The sequence below is a fragment of the Lepus europaeus genome, chromosome 8 (assembly GCF_033115175.1).
Source record: "Lepus europaeus isolate LE1 chromosome 8, mLepTim1.pri, whole genome shotgun sequence".
Lineage (NCBI taxonomy): Eukaryota > Metazoa > Chordata > Mammalia > Lagomorpha > Leporidae > Lepus > Lepus europaeus.
This window is the reverse complement of record NC_084834.1, coordinates 58,983,995-58,998,378: the sequence shown is the minus strand read 5'-3', so window position 1 is coordinate 58,998,378 and position 14,384 is coordinate 58,983,995. Positions and strand designations below refer to the sequence as shown.

At 39.6% G+C, this 14,384-nt stretch overlaps 1 protein-coding gene across 4 annotated transcripts in view; it reads left to right on the top strand.

Moving 5' to 3' along the window:
* Nucleotides 1-14,384, top strand: part of SYNPO2 (synaptopodin 2) — a 236,213-nt gene that overhangs the window by 33,955 nt on the left and 187,874 nt on the right. The window contains exon 1 of one of the 4 annotated variants that reach the window (XM_062199691.1): nt 4,160-4,408. The exons of 1 other annotated variant lie outside the window; for it this stretch is intronic. In XM_062199691.1, coding sequence (XP_062055675.1) covers nt 4,304-4,408 — 105 coding nt within the window. In that variant the 5' untranslated portion in view covers nt 4,160-4,303. Of the gene's footprint in view, nt 1-4,159; nt 4,409-5,014; nt 5,047-14,384 lie in introns of those variants that run through there. 2 more of the 4 variants (XM_062199694.1, XM_062199693.1) reach the window with 2 other exon arrangements.

Sequence of the window (14,384 nt, the reverse complement as noted above, 5' to 3'; positions counted from 1 at the left end):
AACAAGTCACTATTACATTCATAATGATAACTCACTTCTAGGCCTTTGAATGATCAGGAAGAAATCATAGATATTAGCTCAAAATGGAAAGCAGTGACATTTCAGAGTGAAAATTTAGCTAGAAGTATAAAAAAGAGGCATGAGTCAGGCATAAGTAGCCAATTTGAAATTATTATGGAATATGCAAAATTTTTTGATGTTTTTATTTCTATCGTGCAATTTTTAATGAAATATTTTTGCTTCATAATGTGCCTTCTCAGTTCAAGTCAGGTCCAGATATCTTACCATGCTGTCAAAATGGGAAATGATTTAATGGGTATTATTTGCTGAATGAAGAATTACTCAAGTAAATGAATGAAATGTAGTATAAAACAAAGCATCTAGTACATGTTTAAATTATTTAAATAGCATGGAAGTAGATTTAGTCCTAGAAGATTGTTGTCAAAACTATTTAAATCATTCTTTGCCTTTAGAAATTTAAATTTCTTGCATTTGCTCTTCTTAAAACCCAAATAAAATAAAGGGTAGGCTAAGTGCTATTTGATCAGGGCTCTGGTTCCATGATTCTACTCCTGTCTCATTTTCATCCTGTTGGGTCTGGGATTTGATTTTACTGTTCTTGCAAACTACTAAATTAGTTTGCCTGTTACTGTTTCATAGTACTAAAAGAAGGCAGGTGACTTGTGGGTCAGAAACAAAAAACTATATTACTCCGGGAACCAATGACATCAGCACGCTTGTACTGGGTCATCTTGCCCCAAGTCCCATAGGAGTAATGTAGCATGACTCAGAAGGATATTACACACACATCTGTAAGTATCCATCCATGATGCAAACACACAGTGAGTTTGCATCACAGCTAGGGAACATTAAATTTAGAGTTTGTTGCTTTCACAATAACCAGTTAGCAAACCTGCTCTTGGTCAGACATGAGATATTGTTTCATTATACTGTTTGCTAAACATAACCCTAAGAAACAGCTCAGGGAAAGAGCAGAAAGAAGTCCAAAATTTTGGCACACCCAGAAAGATGTGGGAGCACGAGAGATACACGAAGTACTGTCTGTCCCAACAAAATTGTAGTGATTTCATCCTCACACTGACTTCCCTATCCATGGGAAGATGGCTTGACCCTGACAACTATCCAGAAGTCTTGAACTTCTCCATGATTAAATCATACATAAATTAATCTCTGGGGTCAAGGATAGCTCCTTGATTGAGGCATACTTTTTTTTTTTTTTTTTTCTCTTTTTTTGAGGCATACTTTTTGTATTCATTATTGACTAATCTCTGTGGTTAGAAGAAATGATGAGTCTGATGGCCATAGGTCAATGGATTCCTCCAAACTGGGGTAGAAGGACAAATGGAGCCTAGGAGGAAAAGGTAGCTACAATGCATTCAAATGGTCTCTGTGGGCTATAATTTAAGGATTTTGGTCTGCTTTTAGATTTTTCCAAGTGGAATGAAAAAAAAAAAAGAAAATAAATCAGAACTCCTTGGCTCTCTTTTCTATATTCATTCTGAGAAATCTTCATCTACTCATGCTCATTGAGCACTAATTATTCCTTATAAACTACATTCGATTGGGGAATAAATTCTGAATAAATCAGAAATGACCCCTAATTTCACAGAGTCATAATCTAGTGTAGAATTCATTCAATCTAACAGACTATTAAGATGGCAGGGGAAGTACAGAGTGATGTACAGAGTGAAGCCCCTAACCTGGGAGTCAGGAAGACTCCTTATGACCTCCACTCATAAGCCTCAAAGGGTGACTAGGAATTACGAGGTGGTGCATTCATTGGAGAGGACTAGATGGTTTGGAAGAATGCCTAAGCAGATGGCATAACAAATCAAGTCAGAGAAATTAATAGTTCTGTGTGTCTGAATCATGGAATTTAAGGTGAGGAATAGCGAGCTATGAGGTGGGAGGAGTGGGAAGTGTGAGGCAGAAAGTGTCATGTTCCTAAGGGAGTTTGACTTTATTCTGGGAGCTCTTGAACATTTTAAACAGGAACAACAAAATAGGTATTATAGTTCAGAAATTTTATTCCGTCTATGGAATGAAAATTGAATTAAGGGTGGAAACAAGCCTGGAACAGACAGATCATTTGAGGATGTTGATGTCCAAGTGAAAACAGAGTAAAGGATCACATTTGCAATATATTTATAAGTTGGATCCATGGGCTTTTATAGATCCCTGGATGCATGAGATGAGCATAATGGGATTCCTAAAGCCTGGAGGCAGGATAACAATACTTAAGAATAGGTATTTTAAACTTAGGCAGATAAAAGTTCAAATCTTGGCTCTACCACCTAACAGGAGTGGGGAACGTCCAGCTTGAGAAATCATTTAGTCTGGCCAAGGCAACTGCAGGCAGGATTTGAAATTCAATAAATTTATAGCAGTCAAATATTTAAGTTGCTAATTTTGTATGGCTGCAAATGATGTTATAATTATCCAAATTGCCCTTGGCAGAAAAAAAAAAAAGGTTTCCCACTCCTGATAAGATTTAGGGCTTGATTAATTACCAGTAAAAGACAGGTACTAATAACTACTTAGAAGGACTGCTTTGAGAATAAATAACATATTGTATGTCAAGCTCCTGGCACACAGTAATCTTCAATAAATTATACCAAATTTGATTTCCTGGTTCTGTCTAGGCAAGCTGGTTGGATAGGAGAAGCTATTCAAGTTAACTATGTGCTGGACTTACAGCACTCTAAACAAATCTGAGTTATTTTTCTTGTATGATAAGGGAATTGGAGGTGAAGAGCTGATGATACTGACTCATTCAAGAGTGTCGTCTCCGCAATTATCTTAGTGTTTGCCTTAGGATCACAATATGGGTGTCCCAGTTCAACCTCAAATCATCACTTTCATACGTAAGCAAGAGTTGAAGGAAATCAGGCATACAAGAAAGGGAGTGGGGTATTCAGTTATCCTGAGATGGGGAACAGAGGGAGAGAAGCAGAGTTCATGAGGAAACTAATTAGCCTGGTTTTGAATACACTGAGTTTTAAGTTTCTAAGATAAATTAACACCTTGAGATAGATTTAATATGTAGTTTAATATACCGACCTAGAGCTAAGCAAAGAAATCTGAGATTGAAGGGGACAGCTAGATTCTGCAGGATCAATGAGAGAACCCACACAAAAATGTAGAGTGAGAAATAAACAACTCCACTTGATGGGCAAGCAGAGGCATAATAGAACCTGCCAAAGAAGGGAGATGGAAAAGACAGGGGAGAGTGGAAAGAGCAACTGTGAAAAGGTTTTTTTTTTTCATTCTTTTTTTTTTTTCCAGAGCTTATTGATGATGTGAGTTGTTAAGTTTTTTGGTTTTGTTTTGCTTTGTTTTTCAAATTTTGAGATAGCTGATTCATGTTTCCGAAGAGACTCAAACTTGGAGTGAGGATCTGCCTCTCAGGACCTTCAGAGGCCCTCTGCCAGTGGCCGCAGTTGCTGATTGTATTGTCTTCCCTTCCTCCAGCAGGAAGGAAGAAAATGAAACACTTACTTACATTTAAAGTCTCCCAATCTATGCAACAAAGTTGTAAGGATGTAGTTTCCAGGAGGAAATTGTCAGGCTCTTTCCCTTCTCTAAATGTGTATCAGAGTTCAGAAAAGTACTTCTCAGGGTACGAGGTTTAAAAAAATAGATTTGGGTTTCTTTTGTTTCCTCTTGTGCAACTAATTCTGCAGGTTGTAGACAGAAACAATAATCTAACCCACTTGGCCTCCCTTTTGTCTATTTCATTCATCAATGTGGTAATTCTCAGAGCACGAATTTGGGAGAATCCTCTGTTAGCAGAGGATGTCAGTCCAGGCATGGAGATTAAAACCTTCATATGTCCTCTGCAATTCATATAATTACTAATGTCTGTTTTAAGACATTATTCTTTTAAGTGCTGGGATTTTACCTGTTGGTACAAGGGAAAGTTAGCCGTCCCTCTCCGTCCCCGGCCCAAACGGGGACGTTCCCGTGTGCGCGCTGTGGCTTTCTTTTCCGTGCACCGAAGGTGGGCTGAGCGAAGGAGCGTGACGCAAGAGGGGGCTGTGTCCTGGATGCTAGCGGGAGCCTCTGCCTCCATCTCAATGAGCCCATTAGCGCCGCAATCTCGCAGCGGCGGCCAGCGCAGCGGCGGGGCGGCAACGGGAGGCTCTGCGCGCCCCAGTCCTGCGTCCTTGGCGGGCGCCCCGCGCTGCGAGCACATCTTCGGCCGCACCCAAGCTTCGCCTGCCTTTTTTTTTTTTTTTTTTTTTTCCCCAGCTCTTCATGCTGCCCAACTAAGAGGGAAAAAATGGGCACGGGGGATTTTATCTGCATTTCCATGACTGGAGGAGCGCCCTGGGGGTTCCGACTGCAAGGTGGCAAGGAGCACAAGCAGCCCTTACAAGTGGCAAAGGTAGGCGCACGAACGAGGTGTTACCGCTGCTCGGTGCTGGCCAGGAGGGCAGGAAGGCAACTTCTTGACCTTTGTTCAAGTTCTGGCGCAGACATCTATGGCTTTGATTGTGGATTGTTGCTGTCTTTTAAAGAAACTTCGGAGAATAATATATTGGCATTTGTTATGTAATTAATTTGCAGTTGATAAGAGGGGAAAAAAGAGTCTGCCATATTTTATCAACCGAAGGAAAGGCCTACTTTATTAATTGACAAGCAGCAAGCCGCCAGGGAGCAATGCTAGAATATTGTTAGTTACTGTTTCGTGCCATTTTTCTTGGCTCCAGCAAAGAAGAAATGTCCAGTTCAGCATAACCACTTAGCTTGGTTATTTGGGGGACTTTTATAAAATTTTTGGTAGTAACATTTGTTATGCAGCATTTCATGAAAAGGCCAATTTTGGGCAATAACTTTTAAAGTATGATGAAATGTCATAAAATCTATTTTTAAAAACATCCTTTTAAGGATTGGACAGAGATTGATGCAGAAACCCATGTACTGTATTCTGTCCTCTTTAGGCATCTGGTCAAGAACTGGAAATAAAATTCAAAGATACCTGAAATATATTGTTAACTAAGAGGTATCTTTACAATGCCTCGAGTAAGTATTTCCAGCATTTTTGCTGCTATTAGATTGCTTGTTTCTTAGGTTAATACATTACCAGCTTGCTCAAGGGGGTCTGCTATTATCTTATTAATATCCAGCTAAAATAAATCTTAAAACACATGAAGCCAAGCAAACTTTTGCCTGATTGTAATATCAAATTGTAATACTGTTTGAAAGAATGTGAGGGTCTAAGAGATTAATTTCCTGTCTTATACTTGTATTAAAAATGGACCTAGATCTTTATATACAGACAACTGCCTTTACAGTTATTCTTTCCTTTTGGCCTGTGTGGTTGTTTGTTTGTTTTGTTTTTAATGTTTGATGTGAAAAAAGGAGTTTCTTTTCAATCTTCTGCTCCCAGGCATCCACTGGAAAATCCTCTTCTAGAATGTGATGGTGGAATCCTGCCACCTAGTGAACACTGCGAACATCAAGTGTGCAGCCTAAGGCAGCGGATGAAAAGCAGGACTTTTGCAACTGGAAAGTTCCTCAGACATCTCCAGTTCAGTCCACTAAATTTAGAGGAGGGAAGTGTCCAGAGAGGTCGCATAAGAGGCCTGGAGCCTTAGTAGCTGGCCTTCAGCTTGCAACTGACAGGATCGAAGACCAGAAAGGGGGCTTCAGTAGGTTTCTTTAGGAGTCAGTGTATTACAAGCAGCATCAAGTTAAACATGATTTGGTGTAAATACAATTCATGAGGCTGAAGCAGATTTGTTCTGAGTCTAGAATAGCAGTTGGCTGGCTCCTGTTACTGAGATTTGGGTTCTAATTCCAGCTCTGATCTAACTTGCAGCCTGGCCTGAGGCTCAACCTTGCTGTCTCATCAGCTGTGTGTGTGTGTGTGTGTGTGTAGAGGGAGAGACAAAAATTTTCAGCGCAGTGGGAAAGGAGTAAAGAAGAAATTAAAATATGTAATCCATGAAGTGCTGTCTCGCTTGAGTATCCTACCTTCCTGACACTATATTCTTTTGGAATACTTGCAAACTGATTGAAGTGCAGGGCCAGCGATGGCTGAAAGCTGTTATTCCCTGGTATCCGGACCTGAAGAACAGAGTGAGCAGTGGCTTTCTCTTGAGTTTTCTGTGTTCTAATTTCAAAATGTAACCACCTTGTGATTCTTGGAAGAGCTGAAGCGATTTTCTGGGGAAGGGGACTGTGGAGACATTTCTCTGATGGCGACATCTCTGATGCCAGCATTCAGAGACACTGTTAGCTTGTGGGAGGGACAAATAATCCAGTCCCTATGCTTCCCCCAAATCATCTTTCCTAAAATGTCTAGGCAATGTATTCATAGTTCTTACAGGATCATTGTTAAAGCCTCTAGGTGTTTGCCTTAGTTTTCTAGTGTTTGCTACGGAGTTAGGGGTTTTAAAATGTCAGAATGAAAGAATCTGAATTTTCATCTTCGTGTGTGTGTGTGTGTGTGTGAGAGAGAGAGAGAGAGAGAGAGATAATAGTCTACAGGATTAATTTTTTCCATATGTTAAAGAGACTGAAGAGCTTTCTAAAGAAGATGCAAGTTCTAAGTTACTATGGCAATACCCATTTTTGTTGGTATATGCTTTTCTTTAGTTCAAATTTGTTATACATTTTTTAGTAGCATTATTTCTCCTAGAAAGTCAATGGAGCAAAGTGCTTATCACTTTTTATGTTATCAAAGCCGTGGATTTGGTGGGATCATTATTTGTTTTTAAAGCACGGAGTCAATTTAGTTCTAGTAGTGCTCTCTCATTGAGTTCAAGGTGAGGTGAATGTTGCCTGGCCCTAACCTCTTAGGGCCTCGTCACCTCCAAATAGGAGAATGCAAAGAAAGAGAGAGAAAGGCTAAGTGGAGGCTTGTTGCTGGCAAATGAAATATTCATGATTGTAAATTTGGGAATTAGAGAAAATAAATATTTCCAAGGAAAATACAATTTCAGCTGATGCTTGAACAATGCTCCTCTCTATAGAAAAAAAACAAATTATTGTGGAATACTAGAGGATTTTCATTTTTTTTCGTAATACTGTATAGAATGAAAACATAACAGATTAAAAAAAAACACACAATGAAAGTTAGTCTGATGTTACTAAATAGCTTTATAACTTCCCATAAATATCCTTCTAGTAGCATGTTAAGTCACTTGTAAGAGACATCAAATAATTTTAGTGTTTGGTGAGCTGAAATGTTCACAAACCACAGATTTTTAAAGAGTTCTAATAAGAATACTAACAATCAAAACTTTTCATTGACAGTTGAAAGTCAATGCCATAATATTGTTTTGTTTTCAAAATAAAGTCAGTTTTTTTAAAAGGACCAAATTATCAGTAACATTAGCTTAGTTTTGAATGTTTATGTATCTTTTAATTTATGTTCTAAATACTTGTGATGGGAAGCAAACATTTATAATACTGAGCGGTAGGATAGTACTACTCGGAAAAGTCTATTTTCAAGAGACCATCCACAGAAATAAAACTTAACCAGACATAACACTGCATTTGTGTGTGTGCAGATGTCCTTGTAAAAAGAATGTTAGCACTTTTGCTTTACAAAGCTCTCTCTTTGGGAAAAATATATGTACATGGCCATACCTCTGGACCTACTCTAGGCAGATCGCTTTGGAAAAACTTCACAGAAAGAAGTGGAGAGAAGCTTGCTTTACAAACAAATCATATACACTACTCAAAAAATCTCACATTCTGAAAATAATGAACAAAAATGTGTTCATACTTTCCAAGTTTTAATATAGTTCGAAATTTATTTTTTCTTCAAATCTTGTAAACTCCTATGGTACTTATTTTATTGAATTTTAATTCAGATTTTCAAATTTGTTAAAATTGAGATGATAGAGTACAATCAGAGGCAGAAATGGATTTAGCGATCTTATTTATTATTGTATAAGTGCTCCTTAAAACGTTGTGTCCAAATAGGTAAGGCCTATTTCAAATAACCTCGTTCTGATCACTTAGTGCCATCAGTGAGGTTCTAAATGTTTCAGGTAGATTAATTTCAGAAATATAGCTATTTCTAAAGAGATTTAAAAAGATTTTAATATGTTTGGAAGTGTATATTTGAGAATAAATATTCTTTACTATCAATGGAAACCAGTAATATCTTTATTAAAATACACACCTAATTACTGAAATGTTTAATTTAGTTTTTCATTCTTTCTAGAAATTTCAAAGATAAGTTCCTTTACAAAACTTAATGGGTACTAAGTAAATCTATTAAGCAGGTGTTATTTTAGAATTGCATGTTTAAACCCATTATGTCCCCTTGTGCTATAGGTATTATATAGCACACCTAGAAAGACTAAAATTGAACAGTAGATATACCACTTATGGTAACTTTGAAATAAATATTCTGTTACCAAATTTTCACAAAATTGAAAACTTAAGGCTTAGTGGTTAAGACAGATCACTGTTGAAAAATGACAGTAAGATGAAATATTGACTATGCATGAACTTTGCTGTAATAGGAACGTAGCACATGTGCAGCTAACATGCACTGAGCCCTTGCCACATGCCAGGAAATATCCCAAGTGTTTTTAAGGTATTATCTCTTCAAAGGATCCTCAGATACCTGAGAAGTAGGTATGAAAATATTCTTGTTTTAGAGGTGAAGAAATTGAGGCAAAGACAGGCTAAGTTGCTTGCCAAAGGTTAAGCTATAAAAAACAACAACGTGATTTGATTTTTCTGCTTCCTCTTTGGTGGAAACAGGTACCTGAAAGTACAAAGGTAGGTTAAGTTGGTCCCAAAAGGGAAGTTTATATTTATAAAAGAAATACCATTCCTTCTGGTTTTTTTAAAAAAAGGTTTTAAAATTTATTTTGAAAGTCAGAGCTACAGAGAGAGAGGGAGAGACATGGAGAGAGAGAGCGTCCATATGCTGGTTCACTCCCCAGATGGCCACAGCAGGCAGCACTGGGCCAGGTCGAAGCTAAGAGCCATGAGCTTCATCTGGGTCTCCCATGTGGGTGACAGGGGCCAAAACACTTGGGCCATCTTCCACTGCTTTTCCCAGGCCATTAGTGGGGAACTGAATGGGAAGCGAACAGTCGGAACTTGAACTGGCACCCACATGGGATGCCGGCTTCCCACTATGCTACAATGCTGGCCCCTGTCCTTCCTGATTTTAATTGGTCTGGGGTTCTCCCTGGGCCCTAGGATTTGTAAACAATCTAAAGGCAATCCTGCCATGTGGTTAAGTTTCACAACCTCTGCTATAGAAAGTTGGAGCCAGATGTGTCTCCATGGCATTTCCTGAAGGCTGACGCCATATGCCCTTCAGCATTCTCCCAAACCCTTTCCCAGCCAAGTTAAGAGAAGGACCAGAAGGAGGCCAAGTTTCCCAATTGGTGCTATTGGGAGCAGGTCATAGTGGTGGGAGAATTTTCCATTTTTATAGGCAAGGTAGGTTGTCTGAGGGGAAGATAATAGGTGTTGGGAAAATCCAAGCTCATCACTGTGAAGACTGGGGGTGCCTTCCAGAATGGGAGACTGATGATCTGCTCCCTGGAAGTTTGTCTTCCTTGCTAATGGCTTGCTGGCCTTTCTGAGTGGCATGGGTGGGAGTGTGGGGAGAGGGCAGGGGAGAGTAAGACTGGAGGAACATGCAGGGGAGGGAGAGAAGGAATGAAAAAGTGTGGGGGGGGGCTGGTGGAGAGAAGGGTGGGAAGGGAGAGAGAGAGGGAGAGACTGATTATATAATGTTCTTTAAAAATAACAATCACCTTAGTTTAATACCCAACCAAAGTTCAGAGTACTTACTTCTAACTTGAGAGTTCTAGACTTTGACAGTAACTTTCAAGAAACATTTCTCTAGACCAATTCAAAGGATACATCTGACTAATTGCATCTCAAATTACTAAAGTACAGATTTGCACTCAAAAAATAAAAAACAAAGGAAAGAGGATAAGTTTATATTTCTTGTTGAGCCCAAAATCAAATCTCCATTCATTCTACCCAGAAACAGTAGCTTCAACATAAGCATCAATGGAAGTCACATACGTTGGTGATAGATTTTCAGGACCAAACATCAAATACATGTGATTGATGACAGGAACCTTTGTGATGTAACTGATTTGTTTTGTTTTTTTGGAGTGTCAACTCATTCAGTTATAAACATGAAACCATTTTTTCTGCCAGTAACTCTCCCAACCAAAATAAAGACAAACAATCCCTTCCTTAATGATACTTTGGGCAGATTCCATACATTTCTTGTGGTTTTTAGTTATTAAAACAGTCTAGTTCAATTAAAACTTCAATCTAATATCTGACTGAATTCTTTCCCTGAGCATCATGGGCCAGACTTGTGGCTCCAGGTCTTGGTGTGGGGAGAAAGGCACTGTCTACCCTGTACTCACATCCCTCCAAGATTTCAGGGAGGAGCAAAGATCGAACAGGCAAGGCAAAAATGAATATTATTTATTTGTAATCGAATGAAGGGATATTTGTCTCTTTGTTAGTTGACTTTTCTAGTCAATGTTGAATGACCATTAATGTCCTCTTGGGGACTGGTAGACACACATGAGGTTTCTTGCAGGAGCCCTGGAGGGTCTCCCCAGTGCACAGTTCCCAAACATAAGAAATTAGGTACCTGCCCAATCTCTTCTGTACCTTCCAAGTACAGTGGCTCATCAAGATACCAACCTACTTTTTTTTTTTTAAGGGTAAGGGTTTGTTGATGGGGGAAATCCTACTGGCCAGAGGGAAGGAGCAAAGAAGTGGAGGGGGAGGAGGTCAAGAGAGGGAGAGATCAAGAAAGAGATCTGGAGAGAGAATACATGTTTGGGAAGCAGGTCCTGTTGTATTTTTGCCAGAGGGCAGGAAAGTAAGAGCAACAAATCCCATTAGAGTGGGGGTAGAGGTGACACCCGTGGTTGGGCCATCTGGTCACCTTGCTACCAGCAATAGTGGCCAGGGTTAGAGCCTAAGATGGTGTCCAGGACGTAACTCATGCCACAAACAAGACTGTACCATTTTACTAACATTCCTCCCTTTTGTTTCTTATAAAGCAAGTGTTGTATGGGATTACATCAGCCCCAGAAGTCCAGGAGGGCTGGAGGGACAATGATCTGTCTTTAGAGCTACTTCCTGCTGACATGGGATGATAAGTTACTCTCTGCTGGCAATAAGTGATGTCTCAAGCCACAGTCTCCTGGGTGGGGAGCTGAGTATATCCCTGTAGCAGCATTTGGTTGACCACCTGGTTGGTGAAGGCTTTGATTTGTTCCAGTATCACCGCCTGTAAACACTTAAACAGACAAGATAGTATAAAAGCCAGGGTGAGAATAGCAGCCTATGGTCCTAAGAGTGACATTAACCAAATAATGAGAGGATTTCATAGAGGACAGGAAATTGTGTGTGTGTGGGGGTGTTTCTCTTGACCATAGTTAATATTGTTTGACGGATGTGGTTTTACCTGGCCTGATTGGTTAACATAACAGCAACACTGTTAAGGCCCATCTGTTCCATAGGACCACGCCTGTTAGTGAGGTGATATGCCTTTGGAGACCTCAGATGGCATCAGCTGAGGTCTCAGTAAACCTAGTGACCTCTTCTTGCCAGCCCCAAGCTAAGAGCTAGGTCTCTCCAAATAGGGTACTGGCAGAAGTGTTTGAAAGCAGTTGTATTTTCATGATAGTCACTCATCCACAGGAAATTTAGGGATCTTTTGCTTTGACACTGGGAAAGTCAGTATGCACCACCATTGTGATAGATAAACTGTGCTTCACTGGATAATGTATACATATTTTTCATGGTGATGATTTTAAAGGATGAATGTAGCTTCAAAAATAACCTCCTCTGTTAGTTAACACATGTTCAAGGAATGTAAGCTAATTTACATATTTGGCTTAAAATTCTTCACATTTGTATATCTTAATAATTTTCCAAATATTTTAATACATGTTATTGCCTGATACCAGTAGATTGACAAAATTTTATCATTGTCAGTTTATAGATTCAGGAAACTGGTACTGAAAAAAAATTTGCAAAAAAAATTGTATGAAAGGTTCCAAAGTCAAATACAACTCTTTGCTTCTACCAGAGTCATTATGCAGCTCTCCCCCGAGAGCCTGGGTGAAGAGGACAGTCAGCCACTTAGTGTTACTGATAGTTCCAGAAACTTCGACACGGGATTTGTATGAGAATGAATCTCACCAGATCTTGGATCTTTCTTAAAAACACTGATGACAATTTCTTCTTTTAATGGACCTGATGAAAAGGATTACAGAAAAGTACTTACCTCCAAGCTACTGTGCAATGGGAGAAAGACTGGAAAGGGAATCCATTCACTTGTGAATAAACCTGAAAAATACATGGACTCAGATGGTAGTTGTATATATTAACAGGTTCCTGATGCAACCAATGCCATGAAGCTTTTGTAACAGGAAATGGGGGATTTCTGAATCAGTTTCAGTGAACAGTCCAACAGAGTCAACAACTTCAACAAGTCAAAAACCTCATCTGAGAAATAGATTGCTCTGTTCCCATTGCTCTTTGGGGACTATTTCATTTAACCTGCATTGTAAGAACAAATTTACATGATTACTTTAGGCACTTTATTTTTCTGTATTATCTACAGATTCCTGAAACTTCCGTATTTAAAGTCTGTAAAATCCTTGGCATATGGCAAATCACTAGATGTGGTTTTCCTTCAGTAGCATACAGATCCCTTGTGTTTCAGAGAAATGTACTAAAAAAGTTGGTAGAATTACCATTAGAAATATTGTGAATGAGACATTGTGCTTCCAGATTCTGTAACAGGTAGTTGTCTTCCTTTCCACTGGTGCTTGGTTCTTATGATCCCTCTCCCTCAGGGCTGGCTTCTTCTCTGTGTTTGGGAGCAGGTTTTGGGTACAGAAGTGACACAACAAGGAAGTTATCCAGAACAGAGCTGTGCATTTATGTTTTGTCTGGTTCTTCCCAGTTGATACCTTCTTTCCTTTTCATCCCGTTTTTATAAAAATTAACCTTGCTTGAATTTTATCTTTTTAGGACACATTTTTTAACCTAGGACATCTGTAGTAAGGAATGGGTTTCATTCTTCCCCTTACCCCAAACACCTTACTGCCTTTAACAGTACCTTTTGCAGATAATTTTAATTTTTAATTTAAGAGAAATCAACAAACAGAGCTCACATCTAATGGTTCAATCCCTCCAATTCCTGTGGCAGCTGGGGCAGGGCTGAAGCCCAAACCAGGAGCCAGGAACTCTATCCAGGTCTCCCACGTGGGTGACAGGAGCCCAGTTGCTGCCATCGCTTGCTGCCTCTCAGGGTGTACATAGCAGGAAGCAGGAGTTAGGATCCAGAGCAGGTCTCAAACCCAGGCATGTGTATATGGGACGTCGAAATGCCCACTCTTGCAGGTAGTTTTGTTGAAGAAATTTGTATATGTTGACTGATGCCTGGCACTTCTTGAATCACCTATTAAATATAATGAGTGGGGCAGTCATTGCCATGCAGGTGGTTAAGTTACCACTTAGGATACCCACATTCCATATCAGAGTGCTGGTTAGGGTTCAGGCCACACTGCTTCCTATGCAGCTCCCTGCTAATGTGCCTGGAAGCAGCAACTGATGGCTCAGTTATTTGAGTTCCTGCCATTGATGTGGGAGACCTGAATAGAGTTCCCAGCTCCTGGCTTCAGCCTGGCCACGCCTCAGCTGTTGTGGCAGTTTGGGGAGGGAACCAGGGATAGAAGATCTTTCTTTCTCTGTCTCTCTTCTCTCTGTCACTCTACCCTTCATGTAAATAAGTAAAAAAAAATCTTAAAAAAAGATACAATGATCAAATTCTGAAGTTACTCCCACTTAATATCTGCATTACAGAAGCATGAAGAGGCTGAGTAACTTTCCCAGTCAAATGCGTGCTTAGGATCACCTCGATGGTCTGCCTCCAGGGTCTGTGTTCTCAGCTGCTACACCAGTCACTTTCATGAACAGCCATGAAAAGTAGAGACAGGCATCTAAATCGAGATGTTTGTGATACCTTAAACCAAACTTACTTTCCTATAAGTTAAATGAAATCACTTTTCTTTGAAGTTCTTATTTCCAGAACAGATAATTTAGGAAATAAAGTAGAAACAGATTAGAAATCTTTGCAATTCTTCTTTTTTTTTTTTTGTTAAATATTTATTTATTTATTTATTTGAAAGGCAAAGTTACAGAGAGGCAGAGAGAGAGAGAGAAGTCTTAATCTGCTGGGTCACTCTCCAGGTGGTGGCAATGGCCAGAGCTGCACTGATCTGAGGCCAAGAGCCAGGAGCTTCTTCCAGGTCTCCCATGTGGGTGCAGGGGCTCAAGGACTTGGGCCAAATTCCACTGCTTTCTCAGGCCATAGCAGAGAG